General features: G+C 43.9%; 1 protein-coding gene and 9 non-coding genes across 10 annotated transcripts; all 10 read right to left on the minus strand.

Annotated features, from left to right (window-relative positions):
- Positions 1–912: 912 nt before the first annotated feature.
- On the minus strand, positions 913–994 carry trnas-aga (transfer RNA serine (anticodon AGA)). Its single transcript has one exon. It is a non-coding gene; the product is annotated as a tRNA-Ser (tRNA).
- An 826-nt stretch (positions 995–1,820) lies between these two features.
- Positions 1,821–1,893, minus strand: trnav-cac (transfer RNA valine (anticodon CAC)). Its single transcript has one exon. It is a non-coding gene; the product is annotated as a tRNA-Val (tRNA).
- Positions 1,894–4,064: 2,171 nt separating this feature from the next.
- Positions 4,065–4,146, minus strand: trnas-aga (transfer RNA serine (anticodon AGA)). The gene has a single exon. It is a non-coding gene; the product is annotated as a tRNA-Ser (tRNA).
- Positions 4,147–4,567: 421 nt separating this feature from the next.
- On the minus strand, positions 4,568–4,640 carry trnav-cac (transfer RNA valine (anticodon CAC)). Its single transcript has one exon. It is a non-coding gene; the product is annotated as a tRNA-Val (tRNA).
- A 685-nt stretch (positions 4,641–5,325) lies between these two features.
- On the minus strand, positions 5,326–5,398 carry trnav-cac (transfer RNA valine (anticodon CAC)). Its single transcript has one exon. It is a non-coding gene; the product is annotated as a tRNA-Val (tRNA).
- A 1,417-nt stretch (positions 5,399–6,815) lies between these two features.
- Positions 6,816–6,897, minus strand: trnas-aga (transfer RNA serine (anticodon AGA)). Its single transcript has one exon. It is a non-coding gene; the product is annotated as a tRNA-Ser (tRNA).
- A 384-nt stretch (positions 6,898–7,281) lies between these two features.
- Positions 7,282–7,354, minus strand: trnav-cac (transfer RNA valine (anticodon CAC)). The gene has a single exon. It is a non-coding gene; the product is annotated as a tRNA-Val (tRNA).
- A 1,611-nt stretch (positions 7,355–8,965) lies between these two features.
- Positions 8,966–9,047, minus strand: trnas-aga (transfer RNA serine (anticodon AGA)). The gene has a single exon. It is a non-coding gene; the product is annotated as a tRNA-Ser (tRNA).
- A 408-nt stretch (positions 9,048–9,455) lies between these two features.
- trnav-cac (transfer RNA valine (anticodon CAC)) lies at positions 9,456–9,528 on the minus strand. Its single transcript has one exon. It is a non-coding gene; the product is annotated as a tRNA-Val (tRNA).
- Positions 9,529–14,231: 4,703 nt separating this feature from the next.
- Positions 14,232–17,430, minus strand: LOC134884187 (zinc finger MYM-type protein 1-like). Its single transcript, XM_063912890.1, has 4 exons — positions 17,414–17,430; positions 17,059–17,157; positions 16,778–16,855; positions 14,232–16,601 (listed from the first exon to the last, which is right to left on the minus strand). Exon 4 carries the CDS (start codon positions 16,543–16,545, stop codon positions 14,269–14,271), a length of 2,277 nt encoding a protein of 758 aa, XP_063768960.1. The 5' UTR covers positions 16,546–16,601; positions 16,778–16,855; positions 17,059–17,157; positions 17,414–17,430; the 3' UTR covers positions 14,232–14,268.
- Between the last annotated feature and the right edge of the window lie 2,332 nt (positions 17,431–19,762).

Here is a 19,762-nt window from a genome sequence, read left to right on the forward strand (position 1 = left end):
ATGTCATTTCGTTTGGGGTTGTTTTGCAAGCTTTCATTCCAGGGAATCGAAACAAATCTGTCGTTTGTTTTCTTCTTTTTATCTTTGCCAGATGTTGTCCTCCTCTGCTCAGTGTGTCCAGAACATTTTAAAAAAGCTACATTTTGAGCCCTTCTCACAAGAGCAGCACACTTTGGGTTGCGTTGCTTAGCCATGATAGATTCCAAACAAAAACAAGTGTTCAGGCTATTGGCAACGTGTGAGGGAAAGGGTGGAAGATGATGTCACACACAGGGGTTGGATAGCCTCTTCTCTAAACCTGTCACCACTTTACCGAGATACTGGAAACATTCTGTCAAATTCCTCAGTGGAAAGACCACAGTGGTTAACAGCAGCTGGATCTGTGTTGTCAGCAAACAAACTACAGGTTCAAAATGGTTTAGAGAGAAATTATGTAATACAAAGAAACTGGTTTCAATTGTCAATGAAGTGACCCTATTTGAATTCTGCAGAATTAAGCTTGCTTGCGCTCCCAGGTGGGAGTGCTTTGTGTTGAGCCTTTCAAATGTTTGAACATGCTAAACAGCAATTTGCTTGAGCAGTCCTTAGCATACTCAAGTCAGCTGTTCCCAATAGAAGAGCTGCATGACACTGCATACCCAGACAAAAGACAGCTCTTGCCACCTCAACAGCATTTTCCCTGAACATGGAACTGGACTTCTATTTTTATGTTTAACGGAATACTACCCTTCCACTGGAAATGTTTTAAAGGTAACGACAAAAAACTCAGAGGTTTAATAATGTAAATAATACAGTGTCAGCCTTTTAAAGCTGATGTTATACTTTCTGCAAATACTGGAAGGTTTATTAGCATACATTTCTTCATCAATGTAGCACCTTATTGGTGGGTTCCCATTGCTCAAAAGCATGTTCCGTTGTCGGCAGGATTCGAACCTGCGCGGGGAGACCCCAATGGATTTCTAGTCCATCGCCTTAACCACTCGGCCACGACAACCACAAAAACATGCTGCGAGGCGAGACAGGAGTTCAGGCCTACACATAGGTGGTGTTGCCCGGGTTGCTTTTTCGGGCTGTGCCCGGCCGGGCTCCGTGGCAAGCCCGGCCACCAGACGCACGCTGACGAGTCCTCCTTCTGGGCCTGGCTCCAGAAGGGGACCCCGGGCTTCCTCCGGGCCAGGGATCCTCACTTTCACCAGTGCAACCAATGCAAAAAGTTAAGTCTGGAGGCCTGTACAGCTTTGAAAAACAAAGCCCCTTCTGATTAGAAACACCTTGGAAAATCCCTTCCAATTCAACTTAAAAAGTGCTTGATAATAATGTCACCAACGTGCACCTACAGACAGTTCAGTCAGAGATTCGGGTGGGTCATGCTTGTCGTGGCATACGTAGCCAAGGTGACTTGGAGCCCTTCCCTTGCACGTACGTCTACGCAAAGAACACATGTTGCAGATTGATTTTTTTATCAAAGCATCGCTTTGTGGGGGTTTACAATACATAATATTCTATGTTGCACGTAAAATATCTCTGCTGGTAAGTACACAAGTGTTTTACTGGTGGGTTCCCGTTGCTCAAAAGGATTGGTCAGTACCAAACAAAAGTAGTTCAAGGAAGGAAAACCAGTGAACGGTTGGATTTAGAGTCTGCACCTCCGTGTCTGCACTTAAGGAGGATTGCTGTCCGCCTAACTGGGAAGGATGTGAGAGATTCAAAGTAATTCTGAGAAGTGGCATAGTTCAAACACTGCTATTTTTTCTCTCAAGATTGCTGACAATTGTTATTGGCAGGGTTTAATTGTGTAGAGTACACAAATCAAAGTAAACTGTTTCTGCCCGGTTTCGAACCGGGGACCTTTCGCGTGTGAGGCGAACGTGATAACCACTACACTACAGAAACTGATGAAAAGGGCCCTGGCACGTGCCACCGAATATGCAACATTTGTGTTTGACTGCAAAATTAAACAATTCTGAGCGCCATGTTTATTTCCTTTTATCTTCCTGCATACCTTTAAATGCTGGAAGAGCGACAATTGAGATTTACACACCATGAAACTTGACACAGCGTTCCTCATTACTATAGTGGACAGTATCTCTGCCTGTCAGGTGTAAGACCAGCATTTGATTCCGTGACAGGGAGTTTCCAACAAAGTACTTACATTTTAACCAATTCGCACATGCGACCAACATTTTTAAAAGTACGACCAAACATTTTTCTAGGTCGCACTGGGGCACCTGACGCTGCCCGGGTAGAAAGCTAATTTTCTTTCCCAAGTGCATGATCTCTCTGTGACCGAACTCACACTCAACGTAGGATCATATCCTGGTCTAAACCAATAAGACACAGAGCTCGGGCGGGTCTTTGCCTCTGATTGGCTGTGGTCCTGTCACTGCTCTAAATTATGTGTGTTTAAAAATCGCGACCAACCTGAGCGCCAGAGTAGCCTAACCGAAACGGAAAAAGAAAATAAACCCGACAAAACAAGGGAAAATTAAGAGAGGTGATACCTTGCAACTGCGTCAGGAGTACCCAGGGATAATTTATCCCGGAAGGCCTCCTTCTTCAGTTGGACGGCTTCCCTGACCACCGGTGTCCACCAGGAAGTTTGAGGGTTACCGCCCCTTGAGGCACCTAAGACCTTGAGACCACAGCTCCCCGCCGCAACTTCGGCAATGGAGGCTTTGAACACTGCCCACTCTGGTTCAATGTCCCCAGCCTCCACAGGGATGCCTGAAAAGCTCCGCCGGAGGTGTGAGTTGAAGGCCTCCTGGACTTGGGACTCCTCCAGACATTCCCAGTTCACCCGCACTACACATTTGGGCTTACCAGGTCTGTCCAGAGGCTTCCCCTGCCACTCGACCCAACTCACCACCAGATGGTGATCAGTTGACAACTCCCCCCCTCTCTTCACCCGAGTGTCCACAACATGCGGACTCAGGTCCGATGATACGATAACAAAATCGATCATGGACCTTCTGCCTAGGGTGCTCTGGTACCACGTACACTTATGAGCATCCTTATGTTCCAACATGGTGTTTGTTATGGCCAATCCATGACTAGCACCGAAGTACAGTAACAAACCACCACTCCGGTTCAGATCAGGGGGGCCGTTCCTCCCAATCACGCCCCTCCAAGTGTCTCCATCATTGCCCACGTGTGCGATGAAGTCTCCCAGCAAGACTAAGGAGTCCCCTTAAGGAGCCCCATACAGGACTTCTTTCAGGGTCTCCGAGAAGGCCGAATACTCTGAACTGCTGTTTGGTGCATAAGCACACACAACAGTCAGAGTTTTCCCCCCCATGACCCGCCAGCGTAGGGAGGCGACCCTCTCGTCCACTGGGGTAAACTCCAACAAAGCGGCACTCAACCGAGGGCTTGTGAGTATCCCCACACCCGCTCGGCGCCTCACACCTTGGGCAACTCCAGAGAAGAATAGAGTCCAGAGACCCTCTGCTTTCACTGCCACCCTTCTGGCAGCGCACCCGACCCCATCGCTGTTTCCAGTAGGTGGTGGGCCCGCGGGACGGGGAAGCGGAGGTGTTGCTCGGGTTGCTTTTTCGGGCTGTGCCCGGCCGGGCTCCGTGGCAAGCCCGGCCACCAGACGCACGCTGACGAGTCCTCCTTCTGGGCCTGGCTCCAGAAGGGGACCCCGGGCTTCCTCCGGGCCAGGGATCCTCACTTTCACCAGTGCAACCAATGCAAAAAGTTAAGTCTGGAGGCCTGTACAGCTTTGAAAAACAAAGCCCCTTCTGATTAGAAACACCTTGGAAAATCCCTTCCAATTCAACTTAAAAAGTGCTTGATAATAATGTCACCAACGTGCACCTACAGACAGTTCAGAGATTCGGGTGGGTCATGCTTGTCGTGGCATACGTAGCCAAGGTGACTTGGAGCCCTTCCCTTGCACGTACGTCTGCGCAAAGAACACATGTTGCAGATTGATTTTTTTATCAAAGCATCGCTTTGTGGGGGTTTACAATACATAATATTCTATGTTGCACGTAAAATATCTCTGCTGGTAAGTACACAAGTGTTTTATTGGTGGGTTCCCGTTGCTCAAAAGGATATATCGTTGTCGGCAGGATTCGAACCTGCGCGGGGAGACCCCAATGGATTTCTAGTCCATCGCCTTAACCACTCGGCCACGACAACCACAAAAACATGCTGTGAGGCGAGACAGCACTTCAGACCTACACATAGGTTCTTAAAATGATGCTTTTAAAAAAATTACAAGCGTGAGCAACTTGGACAAGGGCCAAATCGTGATGGCAAGACTACTTGGTGGAGCATCTCTAAAATTGCAGCTCTTGTGGGGTGATCCCGATCTGCAGTGGTCAGTACCAACCAAAAGTAGTTCAAGTAAGGAAAACCGGTGAACGGTTGGATTTAGAGTCTGCACCTTCGTGTCTGCACTTAAGGAGGATTGCTGTCCGCCTAACTGGGAAGGATGTGAGAGATTCAAAGTAATTCTGAGAGGTGGCACAGTTCAAACACTGCTATTTTTTCTCTCAAGATTGCTGACAAATGTTATTGGTAGAGTTTAATTGTGTAGAGTAGGCAGATCAAAGTAAAGTGTTTCTGCCCGGTTTCGAACCGGGGACCTTTCGCGTGTGAGGCGAAAGGGGTTACCACTACACTACAGAAACTGATGAAAAGGGGCCATGGCACGTGCCAGAGAATATGCAACATTTGTGTTTGACTGCAAAATTAAATAGTTCTGAGCGCCATGTTTATTTCCTTTTATCTTCCTGCATACCTTTTAAATGCTGGAAGAGCGACAATTGAGATTTACACACCATGAAACTTGACACAGCGTTCCTCATTACTATAGTGGACAGTATCTCTGCCTGTCAGGTGTAAGACCAGCGTTCGATTCCATGACGGGGAGTTTCCAACGAAGTACTTACATTTTAACCAATTTCACACACACACCCTCTGATCTCCCTTTTTAAAAAGAGGAACCACCACCCCGGTCTGCCACTCCTTCGGTACTGTTTCGGACTTCCACGCAATGTTGATGAGACGTGTCAACCAAGACAGTCCCTCAACACCCAGAGCCTTCAGCATTTCTGGGCGGATCTCATCCACCCTCCGGGGCTTTTCCACTGTGGAGCTGTTTAACTACCTCAGTGACTTCAGGGACAGTACCTTTTGGGGAATTGTCAGCAGGGAGAAGTTTCCACTCATCACCTCATGTGCACTAAGAGTGAGTGCCCACTTTGGATCCACTTACCTCTGTGAAATGGCGTTTTCACAGATGAAAATAATTAAATCAAAGTACACGAGCCGCCTCACTGACAAGCACATAGAGTATTGCAGATCAAAGTAAAGTGTTTCTGCCCGGTTTCGAACCGGGGACCTTTCGCGTGTGAGGCGAACGTGATAACCACTACACTACAGAAACTGATGAGATTTACACCCCATAAAAGTTGACACAGCGTTCCTCATAACTATAGTGGACAGTATCTCTGCCTGTCAGGTGTAAGACCAGCGTTCGATTCCGTGACAGGGAGATTCCAACAAAGTACTTACATTTTAACCAATTCGCACATGCGACCAACATTTTTAAAAGTACGACCAAACATTTTTCTAGGTCGCACTGGTGCACCTGACGCTGCCCGGGTAGAAAGCTAATTTTCTTTCCGAAGTGCATGATCTCTCTGTGACCGAACTCACACTCAACGTACCGATGATACGATAACAAAATCGATCATGGACCTTCTGCCTAGGGTGCTCTGGGACCACGTACACTTATGAGCATCCTTATGTTCGAACATGGTGTTTGTTATGGCCAATCCATGACTAGCACAGAAGTACAGTAACAAACCACCACTCCGGTTCAGGTCAGGGGGGCCGTTCCTCCCAATCACGCCCCTCCAAGTGTCTCCATCATTGCCCACGTGTGCGTTGAAGTCTCCCAGCAAGACTAAGGAGTCCCCTTCAGGAGCCCCATACAGGACTTCTTTCAGGGTCTCCAAGAAGGCCGAAAACTCTGAACTGCTGTTTGTTGCATAAGCACACACAACAGTCAGAGTTTTCCCCCCCCATGACCCGCCGGCGTAGGGAGGCGACCCTCTCGTCCACTGGGGTAAACTCCAACAAAGCGGCACTCAACCGAGGGCTTGTGGGTATCCCCACACCCGCTCAGCGCCTCACACCTTGGGCAACTCCAGAGAAGAATAGAGTCCAGAGACCCTCTGCTTTCACTGCCACCCTTCTGGCAGCGCACCCGACCCCATCGCTGTTTCCCGTAGGTGGTGGGCCCGCGGGATGGGGAAGCGGAGGTGTTGCCCGGGTTGCTTTTTCGGGCTGTGCCCGGCCGGGCTCTGTGGCAAGCCCAACCACCAGACGCACGCTAACGAGCCCTCCTTCTGGGCCTGGCTCCAGAAGGGGACGCCGGGCTTCCTCCGGGCCGGGTATCCTCACTTTCACTAGTGCAACCAATGCAAAAAGTTAAGTCTGGAGGCCTGTACAGCTTTGAAAAACAAAGCCCCTTCTGATTAGAAACACCTTGGAAAATCCCTTCCAATTCAACTTAAAAAGTGCTTGATAATAATGTCACCAACGTGCACCTACAGACAGTTCAGTCAGAGATTCGGGTGGGTCATGCTTGTCGGGGCATACGTAGCCAAGATGACTTGGAGCCCTTCCCTTGCACGTACGTCTACGCAAAGAACACATGTTGCAGATTGATTTTTTTATCAAAGCATCGCTTTGTGGGGGTTTACAATACATAATATTCTATGTTGCACGTAAAATATCTCTGCTGGTAAGTACACAAGTGTTTTATTGGTGGGTTCCCGTTACTCAAAAGGATATATCGTTGTCGGCAGGATTCGAACCTGCGCGGGGAGACCCCAATGGATTTCTAGTCCATCGCCTTAACCACTCGGCCACGACAACCACAAAAACATGCTGCGAGGCGAGACAGCACTTCAGACCTACACATAGGTTCTTAAAATTATGCTTTTTTTTAAATTACAAGCGTGAGCAACTTGGACAAGGGCCAAATCATGATGGCAAGACTACTTGGTGGAGCATCTCTAACATTGCAGCTCTCGTGGGGTGATCCCGATCTGCAGTGGTCAGTACCAACCAAAAGTAGTTCAAGTAAGGAAAACCGGTGAACGGTTGGATTTAGAGTCCGCCTAACTGGGAAGGATGTGAGAGATTCAAAGTAATTCTGAGAGGTGGCACAGTTCAAACACTGCTATTTTTTCTCTCAAGATTGCTGACAATTGTTATTGGTAGAGTTTAATTGTGTAGAGTACGCAGATCAAAGTAAAGTGTTTCTGCCCGGTTTCAAACCGGGGACCTTTCGCATGTGAGGCGAACGTGATAATCACTACACTACAGCAACCGTTGGAAAGTGGCCATGGCACGTGCCATAGAATATGCAACATTTGTGTTTGACTGCAAAATGAAACAATTCTGAGCGCCATGTTTATTTCCTTTTATCTTCCTGCATACCTTTTAAATGCTGGAAGAGCGACAATTGAGATTTACACCCCATAAAACTTGACACAGCGTTCCTCATTACTATAGTGGACAGTATCTCTGCCTGTCAGGTGTAAGACCAGCGTTCGATTCCATGACGGGGAGTTTCCAACAAAGTACTTACATTTTAACCAATTTCACACACACACACACACACACACACCCTCTGATCTCCCTTTTTAAAAAGAGGAACCACCACCCCGGTCTGCCACTGCTTCGGTACTGTTTCGGACTTCCACGCAATGTTGATGAGACGTGTCAACCAAGACAGTCCCTCAACACCCAGAGCCTTCAGCATTTCTGGGCGGATCTCATCCACCCCCCGGGGCTTTGCCACTGTGGAGCTGTTTAACTACCTCAGTGACTTCCCCCCGTGAGATTGGCATTGATCCCCCTTCATACTCCAGCTCTGCCTCTAGCATAGAGGGCGGAGTTTTTGGATTCAGGAGTTCCTCAAAGTGTTCCTTCCACCGCCCTAACACACTATCAGTTGACAACCACAAAAACATGCTGTGAGGCGAGACAGCAGCTCAGACATACACATAGGTTCTTAAAATGATGCTTTTAAAAAAACTACAAGCGTGAGCAACTTGGACAAGGGCCAAATCGTGATGGCAAGACTACTTGGTGGAGCATCTCTAAAATTGCAGCTCTCGTGGGTTGTTCCCGATCTGCAGTGGTCAGTACCAACCAAAAGTAGTTCAAGTAAGGAAAACTGGTGAACGGTTGGATTTAGAGTCTGCACCTCCATGTCTGCACTTAAGGAGGATTGCTGTCCGCCTAACTGGGAAGGATGTGAGAGATTCAAAGTAATTCGGAGACGTGGCATAGTTCAAACACTGCTACTTTTTCTCTCAAGATTGCTGACAATTGTTATTGGTAGAGTTTAATTGTGTAGAGCAGTGGTCGCCAACCCGTCGATCGCGATCGACTGGTAGATCTTAGAAACATTCCCTGTAGATCCCCAAAATAACAGAAAAATAATTACACAAATACATTATGGCTGATTAATGTTCAGTTTTGCAAGCGCCTTTTTTTCTCTCTATCTTATCCGATCCAGCCGTTGTATTTTTTCAGCGCAACAGGCGGCATTAAATTGACGAATGAGATCAAAGAAGGATACTGGCACATTAACTGTCGCAAAATGACAATATACGGCACACCTTGGAAAATCCCTTCCAATTCAACTTAAAAAGTGCTTGATAATAATGTCACCAACGTGCACCTACAGACAGTTCAGTCAGAGATTCGGGTGGGTCATGCTCGTCGTGGCATACGTAGCCAAGGTGACTTGGAGCCCTTCCCTTGCACGTACGTCTACGCAAAGAACACATGTTGCAGATTGATTTTTTTATCAAAGCATCGCTTTGTGGGGGTTTACAATACATAATATTCTATGTTGCACGTAAAATATCTCTGCTGGTAAGTGCACAAGTGTTTTATTGGTGGGTTCCCGTTGCTCAAAAGGATTTATCGTTGTCGGCAGGATTCGAACCTGCGCGGGGAGACCCCAATGGATTTCTAGTCCATCGCCTTAACCACTCGGCCACGACAACCACAAAAACAATCTACGAAGCGAGACATCAGCTCAGACCTACACGTAGGTTCTTAAAATGATGCTTTTTTAAAAATTACAAGTGTGAGCAACTTGGACAAGGGCCAAATCGTGATGGCTAGACTACTTGGTGGAGCATCTCTAACATTGCAGCTCTTGTGGGGTGTTCCCGATCTGCAGTGGTCAGTACCAAACAAAAGTAGTTCAAGGAAGGAAAACTGGTGAACAGTTGGATGTGAGTGTCTGCACTTAAGGAGCATTGCTGTCCCCCTAAATGGGAAGGATGTGAGAGATTTAAAGTAATTCTGAGAAGTGGCATTGTTCAAACACTGCTACTTTTTCTTTCAAGATTGCTGACAATTGTTATTGGTAGAGTTTAATTGTGTAGAGTACACAAATCAAAGTAAAGTGTTTCTGCCCGGTTTCGAACCGGGGACCTTTCGCGTGTGAGGCGAACGTGATAACCACTACACTACAGAAACTGATGGAAAGGGATCATGGCACGTGCCACCGAATAAGCACCATTTGTGTTTGACTGCAAAATTAAACAATTTATGTTTATTTCCTTTTAACTTCCTGCATACCTTGTAAATAAACTGCACTAACACACTTTCACTGGGAAACAACTACAGCAGGTAAAAACAGAATAAGAATACTAGTTAAAAAGAAAGTCTGCATTAGGGCTGTCACTTTTTGAAAAAATCACAATCGATTTTTTAGGCTTAAATTTTCATTGAATCGATGGTAGAATCGATTATCCAAGTCTACGTTTCAATTTTCAAAATAAAGGCCAACACACTGCCATTAGGACTAACGTAAAGAGGGCGCAAGAGACGTACAGGTGAGCATTTCTGATTATTTATTGTGTGAAGTTCGTGTATAACAAACAGGAGCATTCTCGAAAAACAATAAGCAGTATGGACTGCCATAACATCAACGACAAAAAACATTACTGCAGGCTTCTGGCTGTGTTTACCATTATAAATATGAAACAAATTTCACATAGGCAGGCGATTGTTAAATAGTTTGAAAATAAAACTTAACATTCACTTCAGGACTAGCCAACATAAAAATAGGTTGAAAATATTTCACTTAGCCAACACGCAGGATCGCTACATTCCCCACAACAGACAGTGGACCAGAACATACTGAGTCTGCATATGCCCCCTCATAGTTGTAGCGCTGCTGTGATATGGGAACTCACGATCGCACCGTTTGCATACCACTTTGTCCTTCTCCATAGTTTTGCCTTCTGCCCAAAATCCGAGGTGCTTCCATATCGAACTCCTCATGTGATTAGGGGGTATCACTCGTCTCTCATGTCGCGCAGGTTTATCGCCATTGCCCTCCATTTTTTGGCAAAACACTAAGCCTCGGCAGCCGATTGACACTATCAGGCTGTTTCCGGTACATAAAATTGGTGGGAATTTACTTTTTAGCCGTCGCAATGCCTACTGCACTTTCGGAATTCTTCTCTTTTCTGCTTGTTTGTGAGTTATGTTAATAATAATCATAATGAAATAAAATGTTTTTTATTTGTTTAATTCGTTAAAAAATAAGTTATTTGGTAAAAATCGATTCCCTCTTTTCGTTTTCAAAACGTGTGTTGGTCGGTCCCATCGATTGTACAATCGATTGTCGAACGTAAAGTGACAGCCCAAGTCTGCATTATGCTACTATTACAGTTGACATAGTAAAACATCGGCCATCGGCACCAGTATCGGCAACATTTCAAAAAATGTGTTAGTAACATCGGCCGACATTTTTTCCTATAGGTGCATCCCTAACTTCTATTCCATTGCCTTAACCACTCGGCCACGACAACCTACACATAAATCTCACGTTTGCCTCACAAGGAAAAAAGGTCCCCAGCTCAAAACCAAGCAGAAACACTTTACTTTGATCTAGTGTACCCCACAAAACTAAACTTTTCTAATTAGAATTCTTGCTTATTGTGGCATATGTAGCTAAGATGACTTGGAGCACTTTCCTTGCAGTCTATGCAAAGAACACCTGTTGAAGGGTGAGGTTTTTATCAAAGCATTGCTTCGTGGAGGTTTACAACTGATAATATTCTGTGTTGCACGTAACATTTATCTGCAGGTAAGTATATTAGGGCTGCTATTACAACTATTTTGATGATCGATTATTTTTACGATTAATCAGATAAAAACGCACCAAAAAATGTGTCTCAATTATTTTATTCAGAGAATGGCATTTGCAAATCGACACTAGGGCTTTGACTTTTGCCCAAAAATCATATTCGAAGTTCGTTTGTTTATTAATATTAAAGTTCGAATGTATTCGAATATTTATTAATAATATTTTGACCATTAAATGTCTTCAGTAAGACCAATATTAGTATCACACTTCAGTTCGATGTTCTGTCCACCAGAGGGCAGTGTATCAGTCAATGGCGGGTGTCCGTAATATGTACAACATTAGTGTGGGTCCCACATATGACAGTTAACGCTCCATCGGAAATACACGAGCTTACAGGAACCTTTCGTGACGTGCACCTAGTCAGTCAATGATGCTTTCGGAAGAAAAACACAGTCACTTGTTTTGGTTTTTTTTAATTGTATTATTATCAGACTCTGGATTAAACACAAACAGTTTTATCCACTGTTCTCATCAAAAATAAATAAAAAAATAAGCCAGTCAGGCTAAGTAGGTTAAGGCTTACTCCTCATCAGGCGTAGTTGTCGTTGGCGCGGCCATTGTTTTAGAATATTGTTTTAAAATAAGCGCGATTGCGCGAACCAGGAGGATGCCAACGTCATAGGTCTACAGGAGCCCAGATGACCAATAATAGCCTTGATAATGAGCTCGCGGTTTTACTTCACCAGGCGTGAAAAAAACCTTGGAATCTGAATTGAAAACAACACTAATAAAAAATAATTCCCATATAGGTTCGAATATTAAGGGCTCCCTAAAATTCGTTCGAATTTCTTTATTTTTTTAAACAATCGAATTATATTCGAACAACGAAGTTCGAGGTCAAAGCCCTAATCGACACCAACACAACAACAACAAAAACCACTAATGTAGGCTATAAAGCATGTGCAAAATCACAACTTGTTTCGAACAAAGAATTCCTAGGTTTCTTAATCAAAACACTGTGCTTTTATAATATGTTGCATTGTTGGAGGAGCTAGGGACCTACGTTGTTTCATTGCCATAATTACACTGTAGCTACTGTGCATTATGCATAGATAATAAAACCCTTGAATCTTGTATTTGTTAACTTGTTTCACACATGAAGTGTAGCTATTTGTAACAAACCATGTGTTCACTACCAGTGATGTTGTAACGCGTTACTCTAATCTGACCACTTTTTCCGTTAACGAGTAATCTAACGCGTTACTAGTTCCAAACCAGTAATCAGATTCAAGTTACTTATCCAAGTCACCGTGCATTACTATTTTAGTCATTTTCCTTAGTAAAAAGATATATTTTTGATTTCTTCTTGTGTCTCTGGGAGAAAAACTTAAGCTTGAATTATACTTGTTTTAACAGCCCTTACGCTTACGTCTTGCGTTTATGTTAATGACTCGAGGCGTTTATACTTCATTTTGCTTTGTCGGCGGTTGCGTGTGCTGCGTGGCTATTCCCCGCCAGGACAGTAGGTGGAGCAATGTGTTTTTCAATGACGACCTTAGAGAGTACGCTTTCTACCTTGACGTTCGAAAACAGCGGGGTTTTATTAGGGGATGAAACCGGAAAATGTGAACACGCTGCCAGACGTGATGTAGATAGTGGCTTGCGCCAGTGCTTACGTCTTGCGTCTTACGTAAAAGTTAGAAAATTGAGGTGACACATGCGAGCATGCAAGGGGGGGCTTGCAACCGCCTTGCGATGCGTCTTGCGTTGCGTCTTTTTTCACCGACTATAAATCAAGTTTTACAGAGCAACCCCCCCCCAATTGTCGGCAGCTGCTGAATGTAACTAATAAAGTAACTTGTAATGTTACTTAGTTACTTTTACAATCAAGTAATCAGTAAAGTAATTAAGTGACTTTTTAAAGGAGTAATCAGTAATCACATTACTTTTCCGAAGTAATTGTGGCAACACTGTTCACTACACAGCCAGCTACAGTTAGCTTTACCTTGTATTTTAGAAGTGTATATTGTTCATGTTCAATAACAAAATAACAAACTTGGCTTTGGTCAGCGCCAATTGAATATGCCCCAACAGGAAGCAAATCAACGTGAAGACCACGGTCAAATCCACACAGAAAACAGGGCCAACTATGAGCTCCACCTCGCTCCACGTGTCAAAGCGACACCAACACGCTACGCTAACACGCTAGCAACGGTTAGCCGCAGCTAATTTAGCATCAATCTTTTCATTAAAAAAACACATTTAAATGTAATCTTTTCACAGAAAAACTCACCAAGGGTGTCTTTTGAGAGGCGATGCTCTTGGAAACTCGAGGCAAAGAAAGTCACTTCAATGGTTATTTGTTCCAAATTACTATTTAACAGGCACCTACCTCTGCTGAGTCTCTTTGTCCCAATCGATTCCTCGACGGCACACCTGGGGCGGGGCTCATCCTGGATTGGCTTGCTTTGTCAGCACTGTTGATGGACAGGTGATTTAACTAATCACACTAGTAAATGCTTTCATATAGATTTGTAAAAATGAAAATATCCTATTGTATATCTATAGTGACTATTTTAGAAATGACTCAAGATAAAATGGTTTAGACCACATTTATCTAAAAAAAAAACATATTCAAAGTTGAATATAGAAACCCCTAATAAATATACCTATTTTATATATAACACAGCTTCATATACTGTGGGGAAAAAATGAAAACACACACAGTCAGCTGGCTGTTTCTAGGCCTGTGCAGGAAGTGACGGTCGGCATGGTCTTAAAGTTCTGCAGGTGAGGCTGGTGCAGATCCTCCTTCATCATAGCCCCACTGCTGTCCCATTTGTAGGAAGAGGGAAACCGGAGGAAGAACTTACTCAGTCCACTTTGGTCAAACCCATACAATGTGTGACACAGTTGCCATCACGTTGAAGTTGCTTCCCAAGGTCTTCGCAGCTCTCTGGGCTCCCTGCTGTCCAGGCCCGTTTCTAGGATTTTGGGGGCCCTAGGCAAAGAAGTTGTTGGGGGCCTTTAAAAAAAAAATTTCCGCAATTCTGTGCGTTTTAATCACAAAAGAGGTCAAACATACACTGAAAAGTAGCCTTTATTTTTTTTTTTATTTCCTACTGAAACTGCTGCTTGCGGCCCTTGGCCTCAGCAAATGCAGACACAATCCCCTCCAAGTCCAAAGACCTGCGGACGTCACTCTCAATTGACATGAGTGCCAGTCCAGAGAGCCTCTCTTGGCTCATAGTTGACCTCATGTAATTCTTTATGCGCTTCAGAGATGAAAAGCTCCTCTCTCCGGAGGCAACCGAGACAGGAAGGGTCAGAAGTAGGCGCAGTGCAATGCTTAAATTGCTGTACAGGTCCAACAGCTTCTCACTGTATATGTAGTCCAGCATTTTAAATGGGCACCTGGATACTTCATCTGGAAAGGTGTGGACAGCAGAGTTGATCTCCAATGCCAAGTCGTCTGCATCAATATCATGGAGGGTTTGTTCCACTTTCCTGCATCTCTCATGCAATTTCCCAGTCTTGATTGTGGCCCTCATGATATCAATGCTGAACAGGAAGTCGTACAGGGCATACACCCCCTCCAGTCTGGAAAATCTGTCTTTTAGGCTGGTGATGGCAGTGTCAACCAAAGGCAGGAAGAAGTCCCTTCTGAAGGCCTCTTCTGGGGTCGATTGGGTTTCATCTGTACTCTCGTAAAGGAACTGCCTTTTCTTTTTACGTTGCCTTTTCTCAGGCAATTTCCTCTCAATTTCCAGATCTTCTGCAATCTCCATTGCATCCGTTTGGCTTGATGCGAGTCCATTTTCCCTGAAATCTTCTAGGTACTCTGTCACTCCCTCGGTTTCTTTTTTCAGTGTTTGCATTGAAACATCCGGGCTCTGGAGGAGCTTGCTCATATGGTTAACCTGATACAAAACGTTGTACCAGGTTATTGTGCACAGAAGAAAGGACCATGTTTTAAGCTCACCATGTAAGCTTTTTGCTGAGGACATGGTCTCTGAGTCCCCCTTCTCTGTAGCATATGTCTCCAGTGCTGACAGTCCGTCTAGTATTTCAGGTAGATGGTACCGCACTACCTTCACACTGTCAATTCGGGCCTCCCATCTCGTCCCTGAAAGTGGCTTAAGGGTGAGCTGCTTCACATGCTGCTTCAAAATTGCCCAGCGGTGCACAGAGGAACTGAAAAGGTTGTACAGTCGTTGCAGCATACCAAAAAAAGACATGGACAACACTGAAGACTTGGCAGCATCTGACACAACCAGATTTAGTGTGTGACTGCTGCATGGGATGCATAGCGCCTTGTTGTTCAGCTCTAAAATTCTTGCCTGCACACCCTGTTTGTGGCCCATCATATTGCTGCCATTGTCGTATGACTGCCCACGGCAATCTGAAATGCTGAGGTTGTGCTTCTCCAACTGGTCAAGCAGGATTTCACTGAGCCCTTTACCAGTTGTGTCTTCAACATGTACAAATCCCAAAAAATGCTCAGCAATAGAAACAGGTGTTTCACAGTTGACAATCCTGAGAACAACAGAAAGTTGTTCCTTGTGGCTGATGTCAGGAGTGCAATCCATGATCACGGAGAAGTATTTTGCTTTGTGCACTCTTCTTGCAATCTCCTGTAGGATTTTGTCTCCGACCAGCTGAATGATTTCGTTCTGAATGACTCCACTCAGGTAATGCACCTTTGTCTCTTTGCATTGTATTCGTCTGATGTGTTCATTCATTACCGGATCAAACTGTGCTAGGAGTTCCACTTGAGCCAGAAAATTCCCATTGTGGCGATCATACACGGTACTGGTAGTTCCTCTCAAAGCCTGGTTGCGTTCTGCCAGATGGGAAACTATGGCAATCACTCTCCGAATCACGCCTTTCCAGTGTTCAACTTCAAGTTGCATCAACTCCATCTGTCTTTGATCAATCAGTGTACTGGTTTGCAGTCTCCTCTGAAGGTCGTGCCACTTTTTCACATTGTCACAGTGCACCTTTGTGCACTCGTGTTTTTTTAGGCGATAGGAAAGGTTCTTCCATCCACCGTAGCCACAGGTCGTTAAGGCATTGTCACGCTCACGCTTCCCGAAAACAGTACAAGGGAAACAGAACACTCCATCTGTGTGGATGGAATACACCAGCCACGATCGATGTATATTCTCACCATTTTTCATGGTTCTTTTGTAACTGTCCTTGGTGAATCTTCGAGGAGGATTGTCTAAGTTTTGCGGGAATTCAATGTCCATGATTTGCACAGGTCCTTTTTTGACTATTTCACAGCGCATACTGCTTGTTAGGACACTGGGCCAACATCCTGGGTCATCACTTAATGTGGTGCTTGCAATACCTACAGGTACCCCAGTTCTGGATGGTGGGGTGGTCTCTGCCATGTCAATGTCATCTTCCTCTTTGTCCTCCTCATGAAGTGGAGATGGAGTTGATGGCACTGTTGAAAACATATAGTTGCAAATTAATTTATAGCACAATTGCCATGTGGTAAGTACAGCAACTAGGGAATGGTGATCTACTTGTATAATGCTTTAAAAAGAAAGGGTCATTTTAATACACTTTCATAGCACATGGGTGTTAGGTGATAAGTTGAAATTGTGCGGCTTAATGCACCTTCTGTTGAACCACTGCTGGGAAGTGGTGTGGATGCTTCCACTTGCTCCTCCTCAAGTCGTGATGGAGTTGATGGCACTGCTGAAAAATATGTAATTACAAATTAATTCATGGCACAGTTTCATGTGTGAAGTACGACAACTAAATGCTTAAGGTATGGTGATCTACTTGTGTAACGCTTTATAGCAAATGGTCATTTTAATACACTTTCACAGCACATGCTGCTATAACTTTGGGTCACTATGATAGGTGATAAGTTGAAATTGTGCGGCTTAATGCACCTTCTGTTGAACCACTGCTGGGAAGTGGTGTGGACGCCGCAATGTTGTCTTCCACTTGCTCCTCCTCATAAACATGTGACGAAGACGATGTTGATGGCCCTGGTGCAAAAATAAATAAATACATAAATAATATTCTTTTTATTTATATTGCAAATTTTGCATGCATTGATCTCAACAACTCAGTTATTCATTAACATTAGTGAATGTCCCACATATTTGAAATGTCCAGAAGACTCTGTGGGCAAGTGGAATGAATACACACAACTATGACTTGAATTAGAAAAATGTAAAGTCATTTTGATAACATCAAGTGTGTTGATAGAAGGCACTAATAATAGGTAGAAAAGAACGTTACCTTCAGTAGCACCAGAGACAACACTTGGTAGAGCGGGATGAAGAAATTTCAGCAATGCCCCTTGGAGAAAGAATAAGTACTGTATGATTAGCTTGGTTATTTTTCAAATGCTTTTGAAATCCTATCATTTTACAGTCTGATAATTGTGGTGAAATAGATATTAAAAGCATTACACACAGTTCCTACTAGGCGGTTTAGTGGCGGTTTCTATACGACTACAGGTGAAGCACTGCTTCACCAAAAAAAAGTAAAAAAAATAATAATAATAAAATCTTACAATAATCCCGTTTTCACTGGTTTGAAAACAGAAATACAGTCACTAAGACGAGCTGTTTTCCTGAAATCAATTCTGTGAGTGGCAACAGCGCCATCCCCGCACCCGTGGTGTGTCTGTGTGTGTCTGTGTACTGTCTGTGTCCCATAGAAAAAGCTCAAAGCTATCGGTACAGTTTTTAACGGTGGTCCAGTGGTATTTACAGCTATCATGGAGACCAACAACAACAAACAGCAGAATAGGTTTAGAAAAGGATTAATTGACACTAAAGTGGCTGTTTTCTTCATGTGGCTGATCTGCGCCGGGATGTTAACCGTTAAAATGTAAATAAAGTAAGTAAATCAACCCAATGGTATTCTAGCAAAATTATTGTAAACTCCCATGTTAATCTCCTATTAAATAGCTAGCTACTACAGGAATAACTATTTCACTGGTTGTCTCAAGGCTCTAACGACTGAAAACATATGTGAAGTTTATTTAGGATATTAAGAGGAATTAATCGTTGATCAATTTGGCCAGCTGATAACGTTATGAACTTATAGTGAAGTCAAAGGTAGCAGTTTAAGTTTGGTTAGCATGCTAGCATGCCAAACCACTGGTTCCTAGCTAGTCGTCGTTACAACCTCGCTACTCTAGCAAAATATGGTATACCCTGCCTGGCACAATTTTCATGTTGATTGTGTATATTCTACTTACCGGTGTCTTGTTTTCTTTTCTGCTCCTCTTCCCTTTTCTTCTTCTTTTTTTGATTGCCGGAGAGATAATTTCGCTTCATTTTAATTTTTCACTTTTCACTTGCACTTGACGCTGTCGCGCTAATGCATGGGAAAGGGGGGCCCCCTCGAGCTGGGGTATTTCGACTACAATGTGTCGTTGCGCTTTTCGGACATCGCATGCTCTAGGGAGGCGCTGTTGCTGCCCTCGCAGTCGCAGCAGAGCCCTTCATATACAGATGACTGCTTATTATTATGAAGCTATTTAAAATCGTCATTGCTGTTGAATACATGACCTGTCTTATTGGTATGCATGTTGTTTGATTCATGTTGCATTTGTATCAGACTTTTCTTTGAATTTTGAAAAAAAAAAAAAAAAAAAAAAAAAAATCTTAACCTGTCGTCTTTGGGGGGCCTCCTCCTACTCGGGGGCCCTAGGCAATTGCCTACCATGCCTACCTGAACGCGACGGGCCTGCTGCTGTCTCAAATCTTCCACAGAGGTTATTGGACAAAAATAAATGAGTGTGATAAATGCTTTGGACAATAATAAAATATTAGATTAACTTTCAAGAGTAGTTCAGTTATTTATATTGACTATATTATTCCTATGTTACTCATCAATGACCATCTCTCTGAATGTGGCCAAGACCAGAGAGATGGTCATTGATGTCAGGAGGAAGAGGACGTCTCCACTATACAACATATCTGTGTAATCAAAGGAAGTAGCACCTGTTAATCAAGTTATATAAACACTTTTAGTTGTTTACCTACCATCCCATGTTAAATAGCGTGTTAACAGTAATTATTTAAAAGTAGAATCAGGTGAAACCAAATAAACTAATAGCTTAAGTTGAAATGCAACAACTGCAGGTTAGCCGGCTATAGCAACATACAGCAGCAGCACTGATGAGCATGCAAACCCAGCTCGGTAGCCTTTTGCATAAGGTTGTAATGATGGTGTGTTGGTTGCGCTTCTGAAGTGCATCATCGCGGCCATCAAGTGGAATTGTCTTGCAATTATTTAAAGCAGTAAAACCTTCTTCTTCTTTTTTTAGGAATGTAATAATGAATCTTTACAAAAAATCATTTGGGAAAATCATCAGTTTGAATCATTGGACTTACTGTATCTTAAACCATTTGAACGTTCAGTTAGTAGGGCTAAACTAAAAAATGTATTCATTGAGCAGCAAGACATTGGGTTAAAGGTTGGTTCACTCAGTAAATTGTATCTAATGTTACCAGCAGATGGTAGTATTTGTCTTTCCCACTCACTGGGAAACCAGTAAATATCTTGGTAAATGCTGCCACCTTCAGATCAGGCTTTGAAGTGAGCAACTCCACATTACAGCTTAACGCTCAC

This window comes from Eleginops maclovinus, chromosome 21 (genome assembly GCF_036324505.1).
Source record: "Eleginops maclovinus isolate JMC-PN-2008 ecotype Puerto Natales chromosome 21, JC_Emac_rtc_rv5, whole genome shotgun sequence".
Taxonomy (NCBI): domain Eukaryota; kingdom Metazoa; phylum Chordata; class Actinopteri; order Perciformes; family Eleginopidae; genus Eleginops; species Eleginops maclovinus.